This window comes from Lepisma saccharinum, chromosome 21, assembly GCF_977018435.1.
Source record: "Lepisma saccharinum chromosome 21, izLepSacc3.1, whole genome shotgun sequence".
Taxonomy (NCBI): domain Eukaryota; kingdom Metazoa; phylum Arthropoda; class Insecta; order Zygentoma; family Lepismatidae; genus Lepisma; species Lepisma saccharinum.
This window is the reverse complement of record NC_139249.1, coordinates 62,377,028-62,396,489: the sequence shown is the minus strand read 5'-3', so window position 1 is coordinate 62,396,489 and position 19,462 is coordinate 62,377,028. Positions and strand designations below refer to the sequence as shown.

General features: G+C 36.9%; 1 protein-coding gene across 1 annotated transcript in view; it reads left to right on the top strand.

Moving 5' to 3' along the window:
• Positions 1-7,279: 7,279 nt before the first annotated feature.
• The window catches only part of LOC146004347 (neuropeptide Y receptor type 2-like), an 83,541-nt gene continuing 71,358 nt past the window's right edge, over positions 7,280-19,462 (top strand). The window contains exon 1 of the mRNA XM_083143134.1: positions 7,280-8,197. Within this exon, the coding sequence (XP_082999260.1) occupies positions 7,847-8,197 (351 nt within the window). The 5' untranslated portion in view covers positions 7,280-7,846. The remainder of the gene's footprint in view (positions 8,198-19,462) is intronic.

The window sequence follows — 19,462 nt, the reverse complement described above, 5'->3', positions numbered from 1 at the left end:
TTAAATCATACATGTATTACTATGCATTATGTTATCATCCTGTTTTATTCTTTGGCATTAAAGGAAGATTGCGTACGTTTTACCTAGGGGTCTTCATACGCCAGGATTTGTCGAGCAGTATTTCAGTAGCGTACTAAAAATGTTGTAATTTTCCTACCCAAAAATAAGGAACAGTGGCAACCATGAATTGGGATAAAAAAAAAAAACTTTTCTCGAAAGCACTTTAATGAACAAAACGTTGTATGTTTTCGTGTACTATTCGTACTGTGAAAGTTCGTCGATGTTGTACGACTACACGCTGTATATAATTACTAATAGAAGTAACGAATCTTAGTTCAAATTCTGGACTGGACAAATTCTCTCTCTTTGTTGCCGAGTATCTCTTTAGAAGGTAAGTATGTACATTGCATGGTAGATGTAATCGTTAAACAATTGAAGAACTCTTCTCAAGGTTGTCTTTATTGATTCCCAAAAAGCCGATAACACTGATAAAATAATGAAGTCCAGATGTCCTCAACGACTAACGAGTTCGCCATCGATCTAAATAAGGCATTTAAATTCCATCGCACTTGGTTCCTGCTTACACCAGCAGCGTGCAGTTTAACGGGGGGAAGGGGGGGATTCCCCCCACAGAAAAATATCCTCAGCATAATACAATTATTTTGATCCCTGTCAGGGATATTTTTACCACCTCAACGAAAAAGAAATTGAAATAATTATGTTGACTATGTAACAAACGTAATTGAAAAATCATTCGCGTCCATTAATGGTCCAGTCATCAAAGATTTCCTTAGCGATAAGAATGGAACCCTGTGGATTACAGAAAGACAAACAGCCGAGACAACAGGAGGGTATTATCCACTTAAGTTTTCATTGTATAGTGCCGATATTTTGCATGTATTAAAGTAATGACAAGAAAATTGTAGGTCTGTTAAAATGGACGATACGTTTGAACTTACCAATAGAAATGGTCAAGTTTTCGGCGTTCTATACCTCTAACTGCAGTAGTTAGTACTACTGTAGTTAGTTAGTCCTACTTAGTTAGTAGTAATGTGTGTGAGTTTGGGTTTTCTTAGAATGTACATATTCTAAGTATTTCTAAATTACTTGTAAATGTTATCATAAGATTTAATGATCTAGAACAAATGTTCTAAGGTACTCAAGCAATAGTTTCGTTTATACAATTTGCATACCAAATAAACCTACTTCCCATGCACAAATACGCCACTGAGTGGGAACAACCCCCCACCCCCCAAAGCAAGAAGCTTAATTCGCACAATGTACACCAGGATGCATTAAAGGCTTGAACTTGCATGAAGACTATGTGGAAAAGTAATGTAGTAACTTATATTGCATATTACCCTATGCAACCCATGTAAATATCTGAAAAAAACATAACATATTTATGAGAATAGGTCATCTTCCAAATACCCCAATTTATCAGTAATAATGAAACGCGTTTGCTTGTTTTGCTACAAAACTACAAAGCATATAAAGATTTCAGTTCGAAAGATTTAAATTTTCTGTAGTTATGGCAGTATTAACATTTGGGCCTTGGCCGACATTATTTTCCTAACCTACGCCTTATATGTTAAGACTCATTACAAAGTTGTTAGCCAAGAAAATTCCTAAAATTCTGTGAGTTTAGTTCCTTAGAAGTTCCTGATCACTGGAAGTTCCGATCGCACTCTAGTAGAAGTTTTATCGGAGATTATGTTCCACTCTCCTGAGTCATGGTGTTTCTTGGATTGTCTGTTGTGTTTCTGAGGAATGAAATAGTGCTGGGGAGGTCCTTGTAGCCACCAAGTGTTACCATTCTGCTGCGTAGAGGATTCAGATACTGTCTGGAAGTAATGAGTTACTCATAACGAAGTTTCAAGTAATATTTACCTTTCGAGTACGATATTTAATTATATAGTTACTTTTCGTAATCAGTAAATGAAGGTGGAACTCGGTAACTTTTATCAGGTGACGAGTAACAAAGTAACTGTAACTTTAGTTGTATATCTGTACTTTTTAACAGCAATGAACGAAATTATGGCTTGCTAAAAGAAATAGAATGTTAATTTTATAGGATATAGGTTAAGAGGAAACATTTTCCGTGATTTTTTTAAATGTAATATTTTAATTTCATTTTCCTTCACTATACATTTTCATATTTAAACAAATGGTAATTTATTATAATTTAATTAAAATTTACATTGATTAGAAGGTCACATCAGTGACTACTCGCAGTTTATTTATGCAACATGTGGTGCTAAAATAACTGTTTCCAAAATGAGCAATAGACTCTGAGTTACTTTTGAGCAATGTAACAGTAACTTTAAGCCAATTAACTTCATAAAGTAAATATCCGAAGATTGACGATTGATAATGCTGTTCATATTAAATTAATAAATTTTTGTTTGTAAGCCAGATCACAAAATGTTGCTGCGACAATTGCAAGTTGAGAACTTTTACTAAGAAGTTCGTTGATCTTTCTTCTGCCTGACAATGCTCGAACTTGTAGTTCATAACCACGAATTCTGAACTTGAAGTTCTGTGAGGAAGGTGGCAGCTGTTCAACTTTGGAATACTCTTGAGCCAGGCGATAACTTGTCTCTTTGTATCATTTATAACTCACGATCACTGGAAGTGAAATTCTCTGTTCTTTCTCTTCGCAAACAGAAACAAATACTTTTCACCTGCATTTCTCTCTCTCGCAATAAAGCATAAATTTGATATAAAAACATAACAAGGTAACAAAGCATTCAAATTGAATTGTTCTTGTACGTAAATCTACTGCCGTTCTGTATAATTTCTGACTAATATATACATTTTTAAAAAGCAATGTGAATGTTTATAGACACGGCCAATTTGATTTTAATGAGCCCAAAGCTTGTATTTATACGAAGAATTAATTTTCTTCTTTACTGCGTGCTTATTTCATGCTCCGAGTTTATACTTGCATGCATCTGAAAGTTTTATAGTAAGGATTCACACTGATATACAATTTTGTCACGTTAAAATATAAACCAGAAAACTGCTATACTGCATGTAAAACGGAAAGTTTATTTTGACGAACCGTTAAAAACCTCATTGACTCACTGCCTAAGTCTGCAATGACTTTTTTGCCGTTAGGAGATAAAGTGGTTTGTACATAGAAAATGTAGGTAGAACTTGAAGACTTTTTACGATTCGAGTTTTGAGTGACTTAAAGAGAAAATTTTAAGCAAATTATTCAGCATTATGTTCATTCAATTTTGTTTCAGTGAATGCTGGATTCGAGAATGACAGAATGATAGAAGTCATTTGATTTGATTTGTTTTCATTTATTTTACTTCGCCTTTTGTGCCAAGACGTATCCTCCCATGGGCGTGTGCACACCCTCTAATTAGCGTGTAATTAAATTATTAATATATGTAATTACATAATTAAATTAAAAGGGTAAAGAAAAAATGTGAAAATAATACTATTGTACCATCTTGTACTGAAGGAGAATTTTGAGGTGAATGATAAACACTCAAGAAATGTTTATATTTATAAAGTCATATTGCTCCTAAAGATAAAACTATATCGAAAGTAACAATAAGTATCCTGAAGGAAAAGTAAACGTTATTTTCTTAAATTCCGTGATACCTAAACTGATAATCTGATACCAAAAAAAAATTAAATTCTTCGATTTTTAACCGAAGCTAGTCTAATTATAGTTATTGAAGAATGTTACTCACAAGAATCAGAATTAGTAATTATTATGTCACTCTACCACACTAAGACAACAAATATATAGGTACATTTACTGGGCTCGAAAGTATTTCGTAGATTTGCGTTGGAGACTAGGCTAACTTCTGGAATATTGAAATATTTCTTGAAATTCTTATTGAAATACGTAATATGTGGAATATTGTCAACTATTGGGTAGTACATTTACGACGGAATGGGGCCATCTTTATGTGTCCATTTGATAAAATAGTGTTTGACCAGGGTTCGTTAATTATAAAATCTGACATTTAATGTGTTTTAAGGGACCAAAGAGTGTTTGTAAGGGCGAACTGGTGTGCTTATTTAGACTTTAAAAAGATAAATTTATGAGATCAGAGAAATTAATTTATTCTATGAATAGTTGGAAGGCAGGGTTTTCGCCTCTATGAAATGGAGTGCTTAGTGTTTACTTAAGCAATTGAACTCAGCACATGTGTACCCAATGCCTCAACCAGAGGTTCCGCTTTTGAGTGCAAGCAGTGGTTCCTGTAGAGTTTCAGAATTTAAATTTCTCATTGGCTAATCGCGTTTAAATTAACTGACTGGCAGAACTAAATAAAAGTCCAGTCTACCTTTTGAAAAATATTATTGGACGGCAACAACTTTAATCAAAGTTAATTTGATGGTGAAATCATATTTGTTACATTGTAGTTATTGTGCAAGCTAATCTTGTCTGTTGGTGGGGGGGGGGGGGGCAATGTAAGGAAATGACAGTCTCTTAGCCCTTGTATGGTTGGTAGGTACTGTACAGTCACGGACATTTCTGTGATCCTATTGAATGTCAGGAATTCAATAAAAAATGTAGAAGATGATAATAGCAATAGAAAATGGTCCTATTTTTTTACACTTGATGTATTTTTAATGTATTTTGTTGGGGGTAAAGATTGGAGCAGTAACTAAGGGGAACAGAGCTCAGAGGTCACCCCAGGTACAGATTGACTGATTAATTTAGTGTTTTAAGTTCACTTTATGCACAGTAAGGCTAATCGGGACTGGACCTATAGTTTAAAGTGGTATCCGAACCACTACGTGTCTCCATCGGGTATCGAACCCGGGACCCCTTCATTACAAGGTGACGACGCTACCAGTGCGTCCCCCAGGTATCCCTTGAGAGGAGTCTAGACATATTAGATTATTGTCAGTTTCTAAAGAAATAAATCTATGTATTTGCTTGCTCGCTTGCACGAAATATTACCATTTATGTATGAGTCGCACAAAATTTTCGTCGCATTTCTGCGAATTTTATTCTCGCCATTCGTCATTTCAAATCCTGTCCTGGGCAAAACTGATGCATCACTCGTCCAGCTCTGCCAACAATAAGCATAAAAATCAGGAAATTGTTAATGCTGAGTCTTAAATTCTTCCATTGTTGCCATTCTGTCAGTTAATTGATAGACAGTGGTTATTAAGAGGCACCCTGAAGGCGCTTTCCTCAGTTCATTGCGTGTGATGATTTTTCGAGGTTGCGCGGTAAATTCACGCTTGTCGCACTTTTCCACGGAACGCTGGAAAATACGAGTAACGCATTCCGCGCGATACGATGAATACGCAACAGTGATGCCAACCCTAGTATAATGGTGCTAAACCTAATACAATTTGAGCTTCGTTGGCACCCTGTGTTTGCATAATGGGAAAATCTAGCATAATTTGCAAACTTGCTTCTCTGGGAGGGAGAAATTCACTTCAAAGTACGATAATTTAAGAAATTAAAAATAGAATTATATCCAGATCTAATTTTCGGTCCAATCACATCCTCTTCTCTTCATCTTTTCTTTATTATCCCCAGTTTACCTCGCGAAGAACGTCTCATGGCCAGAGGCGCAACCACGAATTTTTGTCTGGGGGGAGGGAAAGTACCAGGATAAACGTAACAATAATAGTAATAATAATAGTAATCATCATCATAATAATTGTAATAATAATAATGCTAATAGTAATAATAATAATGTTACTATTATAGCATTATTATTATTATTGATTTTCTTTATTTTACTTCGCATCTTGCACCACTTTTGGCTAATTTGCGAAGATGGGGATGAGTGATGATATGATGAAATTGATGAATGGACACTCACAAATATCCAAGCCCAATCCGGGATTCGAACCCGGGACCAACATTATTATTATTATTATTATTATTATTATTATTATTATTATTATTATTATTATTAGTAGTAGTAGTAGTAGTAGTAGTAGTAGTAGTAGTAGTAATATCAAATACGTTATTACCCTCGTAAATTATGCAATAAAGGGGTAGAAGTTGGTGCTAGAGTATTTGTCCTCGAACAAACGATTTATAATTTTTTTTTAACACGTTCAATTTCACATTAATGAAGGAAAACAAGCACACAAACTACTTTTGAAAGACAGAAAATGCTTGATAAATGCATTTCGAATATAATTCTTTTTTACATTAACATGTATAACTTTGATGCACGATATGTGTTTCACATATATGCAACATGGAGCGACGTGAACACTACATTGTGTACGTATTCAAAGTTTCTTTAATACATATTATATACAACATCTATTATTTAAATACATTACACATCCAATTCATCCATTTCATCCATATCATAATAAACCAACAGCAAAAATTACATAAATTGTCTCTCAAATGTGGTCGCTCCCTCTCCCCAACAGATTGCAAGCGAAGCGAGGAAGAAAATTTTTGGGTCAATTTTTTTCTTTGCAGGCTCAATATTGATTTAATAAGGCGCAAATAATTTCACGGGACGCCAATGCATTCTCTCTTTTACAGCTTTTGTAACTCCCCTATGGTGTAGTGGTAATATCGTCGCTTTGTGACCAAGGGGTCCCTCGAAACCCGGTGGAGGCACAGTGGTTCGGATCCCACTTTAAACTGTAGGGCCAGTCCCAATTAACCTCACTGTGCATAAAGTGGACTTAAAACCAAAAATTAATCAATTGATCTTAAAACTTATTTTCATTTAGATCGTTCGGTGCACAGGGTCGACTCCCGCCGCCCCCCAGCTACGGTTCTGAACTTGTTAAGAACAAGAAAAGCTGGTAAGAAAATTTTACGAAAAGTATTTTTATTTGCATAAAATTATTGATTGATTTGCTTTACTTTAATTCGCTTTTGTGTCACCTTTGGTTAATTTGCGAAGATGTGGATGAGTGATATATGATGGAATTGATGAATACGCACATAAAGAACACGCATGCCCAGGCCGGGACACGAACCCCTGGCGTCGTAGCGCGATGTGCTAACTACCCCGCAACGGGGGTCGGTTATAATAATAAATTACTATTACTAAGTATCAATAATAGTAATGATTCATTATTATTACTATTATATAGATTCTAACCCAATTTATCAGCATGTAGTGAAATTCCACAGATTAAACAGCTCTCTTTCTTAATGGGGGCTGGCAACGCTGATATGCAAGTACCTGTCGAAGCCGATTGTTGGCGTGCGCGCGGGGGAGAACGGGAGGGGGGGAAGGAGATTCAGCGCCTCCTGGCGGCATTCGTTTCTCGGGAGTTGCTCTCGTGACTCAGAATCGTCTGCTCAGGGCACGCGTCACGTGGCTTGAGGCTATGCTCTGCCGGGAACTCATCGATTCCGAAAAGCGATCGTCAAATGTCACTTCGCGGCCACTCGTCAGGGTCGACGGTTCTTCTCCAGAGAAGATTTGTTTCTCCGAGAAGTTCTCCGCCCGGCCGGTAGAGGGATCGCGGAAGCGGCGCGCCGGAAGTTTTGGCGAACTATTCGCGCCGGCGGTTACAGCGATATCGCAAGCCGGAAGAAAGCATTATCGCCCAATTTCGTCCAGCAATTTGCAGAAGGTCTACGCGAGTCGGCGGAAGTGCCTAGTTTGTTCGAAAATGAAATCGATTTTGCATCTGAATTGTGATCGTGAAGATTAGCTGTGCTGCAAGCAGACGTGTTAGAGTGACGTGTGCTTTATGTGAATAGATTAACTTTCGATATCGCAACGCAACGTACGAGAAGTCACGCTGTGCTCGCAAGTTGAATAATGCCGCGTCACCAGTTGCTGAACTTTTCGATGCCCCATCGCCAGAGAAACTGACCGAAAACTCTTCAAACACATCCGTCCTTCCTTCGGTTCGGAAGATGACGTCGCCCATCAACTACTCCTATCTTTTCGGCAACGACACGTGGAGCGGATGGGGCCCTCGCTTCTTCTACACGTTCTACAGCGAGTTCGGGGACAGGGGCGTAGCGGTCGGGGTGGAGGTCACGGCGCTCCTGCTCATCCTCATCACGTCGGTGGCCGCCAACCTCATCATCATCGCCGCCATCGTGCGCTACAGGGAGATGAGGACGGTCACCAACTACTTCCTGCTGAACCTTGCGGTGGCCGATGTCGTCTTCGCCGTGGGCATCCCTGGCATCGCCACCACCCGCGTCACGCAGGAGTGGCTGCTGGGAGACATGTCCTGCCGTCTGCTGCCTTATTCCCAGGTGAGTCAAGAATTTGTACGTCTGTCCCCAATAGTATACTCGTAGTCGCCTTGCAATCAAGTGATCTGGAGTTCGATTTTCAGTGAAGGTTCATTGCTCTGCTGTTGGGAGAGTGTACAGCCAGGAGTTGTTAAAGGACGAAGAACCGATACATTCTAATGGGTTCTATTGGCTTCCGCAACAGGACAAAAACATTTTTTTTCTCGCACAATTTAAATTCGGTTCAAGTTGCGAATTGTTTCATTTGAATACGAAACTTGGACCTCATTTAAAACTAATCCTGAAAAAGGTTCCAGAACTGTATTTAAATTTATCCGGAGAAAAGGTTCCTGGACCGTAATTAAATTGATCCGGAAAAAAGGTTCCTGGACAAAATTTAAATTGAACCGGAAAAAAGGTTCCTGGACCGAATTTAAATTGATCCGGAAAAAAGGTTCCTGGACCGTATTTAAATTCATCCGCAAAAAAGGTTGTTGTAACGTATTTAAATTTATTAAAAAAAGGTTCCTGGACCGAATTGAAATATTTTACAGATAAAATGGTTGTCCAGAACCCATATACGCTCGTTGATTTTCTCCTGGACCGGAATTGAATTTATTTAAAATTCCTGGACCTTTAACAACCCTGTACAGCTACCCGCTACAAAAATGGGACACCTACAACCTGAAATATTCACTTCCCTGCATGGTCTTACGTGTGGTATCCAAACTTAACATTGAACATAGGTATCCCGTTCAAGTTCGCTCATCACCGTGGAGTAAGGCAACACACGTAACGGCATGATGGGAAGTGGGAACTTATGGATGTAGGTGTCCCATTTTTATTGCGGGTGACTGCGTTCCGATTATCCTATCTGAACATAAACATAACTTAAAATACACTTTACTTAGTTTCGCTTCTGATAAGTAATTTTTATATACACTGGCGTAGGCGGGAATATTTCGGGATTGGCTGGAATTGTAAAGGTGGATAGTGCATAGCTGCTTTCTACAGGAACGGTGTACACAACAAGATATTCGTATTTTTAGAAGTTTCTACTATAAAAAATAACAATCGGTAGTCATTTCAAGGGGAGTTGCATTTACCACTAGGTTTTCTTAAGTTCTTCACTGCTTTTATTTGAAAATGTTAATTTTCTCAAAATTTCGGAGGGGGTGTAGCCCATCAGCCCCTTTCTGCGTACGCCAGTGTTCATATGTGACGACAGTGGTTGCCACTGAAACGAGGCTAGGGTACTTTAGTATTATACGGACTACCTCCAATTAGCACGCTATATACGTACCTAACCTAACTCAACCTAACCTAACCTAACCTTCATATTTAATTAGTTAGGTTAGGGTCTTATGGCGTACTAATTAGATATGAAGATTAGGTTATGTGCGTATAGGGTATTAATTGGAGGTTGTCCGTATAATACTAAAGTACTGAGGCTAGAAAACGGGCCAGGAATGAAACATACATTGGAACAACGTTATAAAGAACATGCATATCTAGGCCGGGAATCGAAACCGAGAACTTTCGAGATAGAAAGTCGATGAATTAACGCACTCGGCCATCGAGGGCGTGTACATAATGAAGAGTAACGCATGATTAGTACTCTTGTATTGTGAAATCGGACCATCCAGATGGCGTAGTGGTAACGTCGTCGACTTGTTATCAAATGGTCCCCTGTTGGTTTCATTGATTGATTTATCTTTTCTGCCACTTTTGGATAATCGCGAAGATGAGGATGAGTGACGATGTGCATAGGGACATTCACTAAGACCACCCATACACAGGCCAGGCTTCGAACCCCTGTGCTAATCACTCTGCCACGGAGGCCGGCAGGTCCCGTGTTGGATTTCCACTGGAAACGCTAGTGGTTTAGATCGCACGTCCAGTCTCGATTAGCCTATCTGAACATAAAGTGGAATTGGAACAGACCTTGACTGAAGGCAAAAGAAGAACTGTTCTCTCGAAATGAAAAGTCAACAGACTTGGTAGGCAATGGATGAAGTCCAATATACATTGCATACTAAATGACTAGATGCTGCAAAACACTGACGTAATGTATCCTACAATTTCAATAACATTTATAAAAGCATGCCCGTGGCCAGAACATTATTTCAGGGGAGGCTCATCCCCTATCAGTACCTGTCATTTAAAGGAGAAAAAGCGGGGGCAGAAGCCCTGAAAATGAATTTCTCAGTATGATACAAACTATTATACAATATGTTTAATTCTGCTAAGGAAGTAAAATTAATTACCACTATGCACTATTTAAATTAGATATTTGTGCGATTCCGGGGGGCTTTTCAGTTTCCTGAGGCCCCTCCGTGGCTACGTGCCTGTATAAAAGTAAAGGATTCTCGGAGAACTGACACATGTAGAAAGGCAATTGTATAAAATGTGCTCTCTATCGACATACAGTGTGCGAGTTAACGGGGGTGGGGGGGGGGAATGCAGGGGATTTCCTCCAACAAAATATTTTATCCCCGGCAAAAGTAAATTATTTTTATCCCTGCCAGGGATGTTTTTCTCGGTGTCGTCCTAATTGCGAACACTTCCTGCCTGAACAGAAATACACTCGAAGGGATTCGTCCTAATTGCGAACACATTTTTCTGTCTTGTGACCTACAACTTTCTCTCAATTTCCTGAGTCCTTTTAACTATATTTTAAAAGAGACTCAGTGCCAGACTTTAGACTGGTCAGTGGCCTGTGGGTCACTGGTGGTGTAAAAGTTGCACCTCAAATTGAAGGATGTCAGTTGTAACATAAAATCCGACATGATTAAAGCCTTCGTCGAAGTACGTACATACATTATATATACACATTATACATATTGTACAAAAAGAACTTATACAATTAATAATACAATTAATGACTTTCTCAATTAATAATGCGGTGAATGTTATGACGTTACCTAGTCTAATTTCAAAACATATGATATATGGATATCACCAGTCTCCTTGTATTTGTCGGTGCTTTATGCTATCCTCTCGTCCACAAAATATATTTTCTTCCGCTAGACACCTTCCAGGTTCATTTCCACTCTCATAATTATATCATTTGACTTTTCTGCCTCAGCCACTAAGCATTTAATGTGCTCTGCCACTCTTGGATGTGGCCTACCAAGTTCGCTGTTGATTTTATGATTCAATCCCTCCTCTGCATTATTTGTCCGGTGCCTCCTGTTGAAACAGTTCCACATATTTTTGGCAGTAAGGGGTTTTCGAGCCACCGGTCCACAAAATAGTCGAAGAACTTCACAAGGTTTTCATTACGAGGAGCTTCCTCGTAAATACGAAGCCATCCTTCTTCAAGATCTTCTAGGTTTAGAAAAGCTATAGACACTCACATACGGATGCTCCTCTTCATTTATTCATCTTCATTGTAAGAAGTAGTCATGCGAGCTTCTTGAACTTTCCTCCAAAGACTTTGTGTAAAGTGGAAATAGCAACCGTGAATGTTAATCTTGGGTAAAACCTCTTTTAAAGCAGAAGTAGCAGTAGTTAATATTCACCGTTTCAGCGTTCCACTCTGGTATTTCCCTCAAGATTAATCGGAACAATCGTAAATAAATATCTTTCCTCTTGTCTGGTGGAAACGCAAAGACTAGAGGTGCAACATTTGCTTCTGAATTCGTACTTCAAAAGTCTGCATGTATGGTCGTATCTGAGGAAACTGGGTAGCATGGCTTTTGAACGTTCCATCCATAAAAAAAATGTGTTTGGGTCTTCAAAGTCTCTCTTCCTTTGGTGCTAGCAAAGACCAGAATTCTCGTGTCTTACCCTTACCTGTTTCTAAAAACAGGTTTTCAGTTCTATGTGTTCGAAATTAGGATGTGGAAATATTTCTCAGTTTCATGTGTTCGCGGTTACGACGATTCAGGCACTGTTCGCAATTAGGCCGCAACAGAGTTCGAATCCCTGCCTGGATGTTTGTGAGTGTCCATTCATCAATTTCAACATGTCATCCCTCATCCCCATTTTTGCAAATTAGCTAAAAGTGCCACAAAAAGCGAAGTAAAATAAAGCAAATCAATCAATCAATGAATCCACTTAAGTTACCATGGCAAAGTGCTGATACGTTACATGTGTTCACAAGAAACTTATAAGTATGTAAGATGGACGTTAAGTTTGAACTTGGAAATACAAATTTAGTCAAGTTTTCGTTGTTCTTAATTCGATAGCTCATTTTGTGTATGAGTTTGGGTTCCTTAGAATGTAAATACGCTGTTTCTAAATTATGTCTAAATGTTATCATAAGGTTTAATAACCTAGGTTGGAATCATAGTTCAAGATTTACTTGATTACAAGGCGGCGACGGAATTCTGAAGTAACGTACCAATTTAAATAGAGCCACCTCCTCAGATGATCTGTTAAGCCTTTTTTTTATTACGAATCTTACGCGCGCAGTTTTACACTATCGCCTTCCGTCGAAGTAAATGAAGAATGAACAAGGCTTTCATAACATAAAGTTCCTCGTCTTTTCCATTTTTAATATATTACGCAGTGTGTCATACGTTTCTGTAGGTTAGAGTATGTGCAACAGCTGTGTGTTACACCAGTTTCATTCGAAACTTTCTTCATGTACTTAGTATCTACAATGATGATAATTTGCGTGCTCAAGTTCGGGGCCTTCATTGAGTACCTGTTCTGCTGTGTTATTCCTTTGAGGTAAAGCGTAGGGATTAATGACTTAAATTCGTTTCAACATATATTTAGTTAATTTTATAGTGCATTTAATTCCCTACTTTAAAGTTATATGCCTATCTTGAAGTTTGTCTAAAGACTTCTGTGGGGTGTTTTCGCTTATTTCCACTTTCCTTCACAGTGAAACTATTCTATTGTTTTGTGAGAGTTCCATCATCAATTCTAACTAATCATAATTCATCATCATCGTCGCGATTAGCCAAAATAATACAAACGCAATACAAAGGTAAGAAATAAACAGTGGAATACAAATACAATGAGTAAGAAAACTAGTAAGGTGTTCATATTCACTACTTATTTTGTGCCTTTAATACTTTATAGTGCATTTTCAGTGCCAATTTTCATGAATGTCATTTCATCCCCCAAAATTTCCCTTATTCTTTAAACTAAATTCTGCATCTTTCATTTATAATTATAAAATCCCTATTTTTTGAAGCGCTCAATACAAATTGCACTTTATTATTTTTCACTTAAAAGAAGAAACAAACATAGTGAGTATCTAGTTTCTAATTTAACAGTTTAATATCCTGAACTTTTCGACTTCGAAGAATTTTAAACGTTGATGTCAAATAGGATTTTTTCCCCATTGATTCCAGCGTATAAGTATCTCTGGGACTCATCGGGGGAAGGGTGAATTGAAGTTAAATACATCTGGAGCATTGTGCTAATCACTTCCCTCCGCTATTGTAGAGATTGAGAACATTTTGAGTTCAACCTGCCTCTGCTTCCATGTGCCTCCAAGACACATGTCCTCAGTTCGAACCTTGATCAAGGCATGGAGGCCATTGTGTTTGTCCAGTTGCCATTTCATCTGTTTATTTCACCCTGATCGTTGCTTTTATCACAAGAGGGCAGAGAAGCAGCCTCAAATAATAAAAATAGAAATAGGCACAGTGCAATACACATTGGAGAAGTATACTTTTTTACCTTGCCAAATAAAAGTTCGAAGATTTGCATCGTAAGTTAAATCGCAGCGTCGATGTTGAACGTGGTTGCTATCACATTCTTTTGCACTGACCAATGAGAGAAGGAGACCACGTTTCGACTTCCTCTGTCAACAGGCGCTGCCATTTGGAATGTGTTGTGGCCCTATCTAAACGAATGCCGTTATCAGAGACGGTTGCTTTGTAGGTTGATCGGAAAACGCTGTTTACGTCACTCGTATACAATGCAGGAAATGAGGTCATAGAAAACCTATGTCTTCTATGCTTTGTAAACGTTAAATGTTTGATACCTGGATGATCTATTCGCAGTGGATTGATGCAAGTTCAATAACAGTAGGATAGCTTCTGTATTATTCGACTACAGATTCACTTTTAATGAGGGTGGATTGATTCAAATAGGCTTGATTTAAATCGCGATTTATATCAAGATTTAAATGTGCTGATTGATTTAAATCGCTTTAAATAATTAATTTACAGAATAATCTACATAAGGATTTTGTAGATATCAGAATCACTTTTCGTGAAAGTACATTAACCTTGTAATCATTCAATGATGTTGATTTGGCTCTATGAAAGAGAAACAAATGAAACAAAATATATCTACTGATGGTGTGAAGCTCATATGAAAGGAAATATAATATGTAAACTGTAAATACATTTAAATTTATTTTCATTTATAATTCAATATTTTTTTATGAACAAAAAGCAAACATTTTGTGTAGAAAAATGTACATGTTAAACTAAAACTTTGTCATTATAATTAAACTGTAAATAAACATGGCAGCTGATATTTTGCAACTATCATTAAAAAAATTACCAAAGTTCAGCTACCAAGACCAAGGATGTTTTATTTTCACTGAGAGAAAAGCAAGGACCTTGGAAGAAAAGTTAATGAAATTCTAATAGTTTCCTCCTCAAATATTTCCATAGTAGGTTCATGTATACAGTATCACAAACAAAAAAATGTATATTTACTTATAATTTTTTATTTGCTTTAATCAAACTGTTCATTAAGTGTGTTTTCTTAAATAAAAAAAATGGATTTATATAAAAAATCCGATGTCAATTTTAAAAAAACATTAAAAATGGTTTGAAAAAAATAGAAATCATGATCTTTATTCACTTTGCTTTTACTCCTTGTAAGGCGACTTTACAACATTTGATGTTAAGATAACACATGATAACACATGCTGTATCCTTTAGAATTATGCAGCATTTACAATAAATAAATAAATATTATCATTATTAGATAGGTATAACACAATTTTTTGTAAAATTGTCCATGAGTATTATGTGAGTAATGCAAAGAAATGCTTCACATCTCAGCCGATTAAATTGTTGACCAACTGTGAAACGTCTAACTGAGCAACAAGTAATTTTATATTTTTGTGATCAAATTACTTGTTAATTAAAAATAAGAGAATTGTCAATTTAAAAAAAGTCATACGAATGTGAGGTATTCTTTCAGCGAATATTGTTGCAGTTTTAGTAAATATATTATTATTTTCAACGCCGTCTCAGAAAATGAAGAGTCGATATAAACACTGGTAGTTTGCATGAAAATATTATTATATTTCACATTTGATGGTGATGGAAGATTCCAAAAGTTGGATCATTCACGGAACTTATGTTACTACAACATTTAATTTATGCACATCTAACTTGATGTAATATGGTGTTCAAGTCCTAAGCCTGTTCTTCGTACTGTGATGCTTGTGTTGATAGTAATCCTTCGACATGTTGTTTAAGTGGATTTTACTCTGCAATGAGGCACATTAGTGTCATTTGAGAGGGAAAAGTGTAGACTGTGTTTAGGACAAGTTTTCTATCGTTTCAAAGTCTTTCAGATAGTGTCGTGCCCAGGACGGGATGTTGATAATGATTACATGCATTTATTGCTTCATCTCTAAAAAAAAATGTTGAATACATGAAGCGATCGCTATCTAAAGAAATGAGTCATATTTTTTTCTCATGAAATTCATGAGCAAGACAGGCTTACTCTCCTAGCCACTTTCCTTCCTCCGAGGTTTATATTACAACATAACGAATGGAACGTTGAATGAATCAAGGACAATCAAACCCAACGTAAGGAACGTAGGATAGCATGATTCTTGCGTTGCGTATAAATGTTTCAAAGATTTTGTACAATATACTAAACATGCCTACAAGAATAACTAAAGCCGATCACCCGTTATTACCAGCGGCGGCCATGTTGTGAAGTAGGTTAGAACTCCAACTTTACTATTGAATACAATGAAAATTTTACTCATTCTACAGTATTATTTAATTGCAACTACCTGCCATTACTTTACTAACGCGCCTCGTATGTTTAATGAATATTATGATCTGTTACGCCTTTCAGTAGTCTGTGACTAACTGCTTGTTTACGACTTGTACGCCCATATGACCGAGGTCTACCTACATTTGCAAATGCTACTGTTTTCTTTGACTCATTACCCACAACACGACATTATCATTAAAAGGCAAATCTAATGCTTTGTGGGATAAAATTCTTACATTAACCTTTTTAAAAAATAATTGCCATTTGTTCCAGATTATTCCGAATAACGTTTCTTTGTCACAATTTTCCTCAGCCTCTGTTTGTGTAATGGTGGTGTCTGCTCAATAACGTGTATAAAGAGCATTCCTTATATCAATGAAAACTGAAGGCAGCGACTGATTATAAACAATTACTGTATGGTTGGATGAACTAGGTTAGGAAAATATGTGGTGTGATGTGATTTTTACTTTAAAGGGTGTTGCTTCAGTGTGTGCTCCATCATTATTTTATTAGGCTTTGACAAAATTAATTACACTGTTCGAATCAAACTTTATTCTTCTTATACGACACAATAATTATAATTCAGCATATTATTTTTATCTGAAATTACCAATAAAAATGTATGCTTTTAGCTAAGTATTCACTGTTCAGGACATTGAAGTATGGTTTATGGTAGTGGAAATCAATAAAGGTCACCTTGAAAGTTTTGGTTCAGAGGAACTACATTTTGAAACCCAGCCCAAATTGACAAATACATTTCAACACCTTTGCATCTATGTCTCTTTCAGTTTATGACTATTGAAAATTATGCCAGAATATTTAGCAATTCAAGATGGTTTTCAATTCTCAGGCACACAGTGTGCGAATAAACGGGGGCGGGGAGTGCCGAGAATTTCCCCTGCACAATAGAAATGATCCCGGCAAAATAAAATTATTTTAATCCCTGCCAGAGATGTTTTAATCGCCCCAAAAATGGATTTCAAAGCATATAGTATGCAATTTGTTAACTATGTAAGAAACACAACTGGAAAATTATTCGTGTCCATGAATGGTCATCAAATATTTCACTGCTGAAAACTGTGTAGCCTTGTGGTGGATTAAAGAAAGACACCATTCTGCAACTGATCAACTTCACCGAGCCGAGACAACACCAGGCTGTTTTCCACTTAGGTTTTCATGATATAGTGCTGATATTTTACACTTTCGTAAAGTATTGACAACAAATTTGTAGTATATTAGATGGACATTAAGTTTGAACTTCGCAATTGTCAAGTTTTCGGTGTTACCAGTTCCATAGCTCTTTTTGATGATTGATTTGCTTTATTTTACTTTCCTTTTCTGCCACTCTTGGTTAATCGTGAAGATGAGGATGAGTGATGAGGCACATTTCAAAAGGCTGTTGTTCAAAATTGTGTAAGGTCCTTTATTGGATCTATTGTTTTTGTTTGTTGTAATTTTTATATATACCTATATATTATTTTCCACTGATATACATTCCATTGTAAAATGGCCAACGCTGTATTTGGAATTATTTGATAAATAAATAAATAAATATGATGAAATTGATAAAGGAACACTCACAGACCGGGATTCGAACCCATGAGTTTGGGTTTTCTTAGAATGTAAATGTACAAAGTGTCTCTAAATTAAGTGTAAACGTTACCATAAGATTTAATGATCTAAGATAGAACCAATATTACAAGGTACTTATAACCTCAAGGTAATAGATTTGTTTACAAATACAAATTTGAATGACCAAAAAATCCTACCCGCGAAAATCAAACCAGAAACACATCACTGAGTGAGCACCCCGCCCCCCCCCCCCACCCACCCAAGCTAAAACCTAAATTCGCGCAGTGGGCGCACAAGATATGTTGAAAGGACCGCTCTGAGTATTCAATGAAAAAACGTTTAGTCGGACTTTCTACCTAATATATTGTTATGAATGAATGTTTATAAATACTTAAACATTAATGTATTACTTCACCTAATAATGATGAAAAAAACAAATTATTTTATTCAATTCAATCATAAGAAGACCATTGAATGGCCGAAAATGGCCGGAGGTTCCTATTTATGTTTCTGTTTCTTTCTGCTTGCGCACCCCTTTTTCAAAATTATTTTCAGCCGAAAATAATGTTAACGTTTTTGCAAACAAGAAGCTTTCGAATAACCAAAACAGTTTCTGACAACGAAACATGTGTTTAAACAGCCGACAAACAAATCATTGTTCACGAGTACTAAATGCTCTTTAGTAAACCAAAGAATTTGTTCAAAAATATTAATTTTAGTAAATGCTACTATTTTCTTTAATTGCTTGACCAAACGTGTTTAGTTAATTAAACCAAATCATTATATTCTGTGTCGCAGTGCCATTTAGTTATGACTTATGCAAACTAATGAGCGTATAATATTAAGTAAGATAGGTGAACCAAAGGTGGCCCTAGTTAAGCTTCTAGGGCAATTTACAAATCTTTAATAAGAGATATATTCCCGAATTGAAAATAAATATCTCCTATAACTAATTAACAACGTGTAGCATTGATTGTAAGTTTTTTGAAAGAAAAAAATTACAAAAGCGTTACATCTGTTCCCAAGGTGTCCCATGGGTCCCAAAGGTGGCCCACCGCTTATAGTTGGCTTAGAAAATTATGCTTGTGCTCAAGAGAACATATTTTTTCATGTTCAGTCACGTTTCAACATCTTATTAGAGAAAATTGTTGGTGACAATTTTTTTATTGTTGACATGCATTACATATAGTAACGACGAATAGCCAACCCGCGTAGAGGACTGGTCTGCACAGTTCTTACGACGCCAGGGGGTTACACAATAACTTAATTAAAATGGCTACTGGCAGCCGGAGACCTGAGGAGGACTGGGTGCATTAATGTGGTGCCATTTCTTAGCTGCGTTAAATACTAATACGATTTTCGTAAAGTGGGCCACATTGGGAACGCGGGCTAACTTTGGCTCACCTACCTTATTCAAGGGACCCTACTATGATTGTATACTACAGTCATTGATATTAATCTGAAATGGAGGCCACACGAACTTCTTTGTACTACATGTTGTGGTCAAGAAATGCAAGCAAACATGAATTAAGTCATTAGCATATTTTCATAGAAGCCTACTGAGAGTTGATTGCTATTTGATGTGGTGTCTAAACCATACGTGCAAGTCTCATTTTTCCTTTCTTTTGAAGATCGCACCCCCTAAATTTCATTCCACACCCCTCAGCACCTCTAGACAGTTAATCCTCCCCACCACTGCATTTCATCAGCCTCATTTCTTCACCATTCGTCTTCATCGTTGCGATTTGGTTTAAGTGGCCGGATAAGACAGAT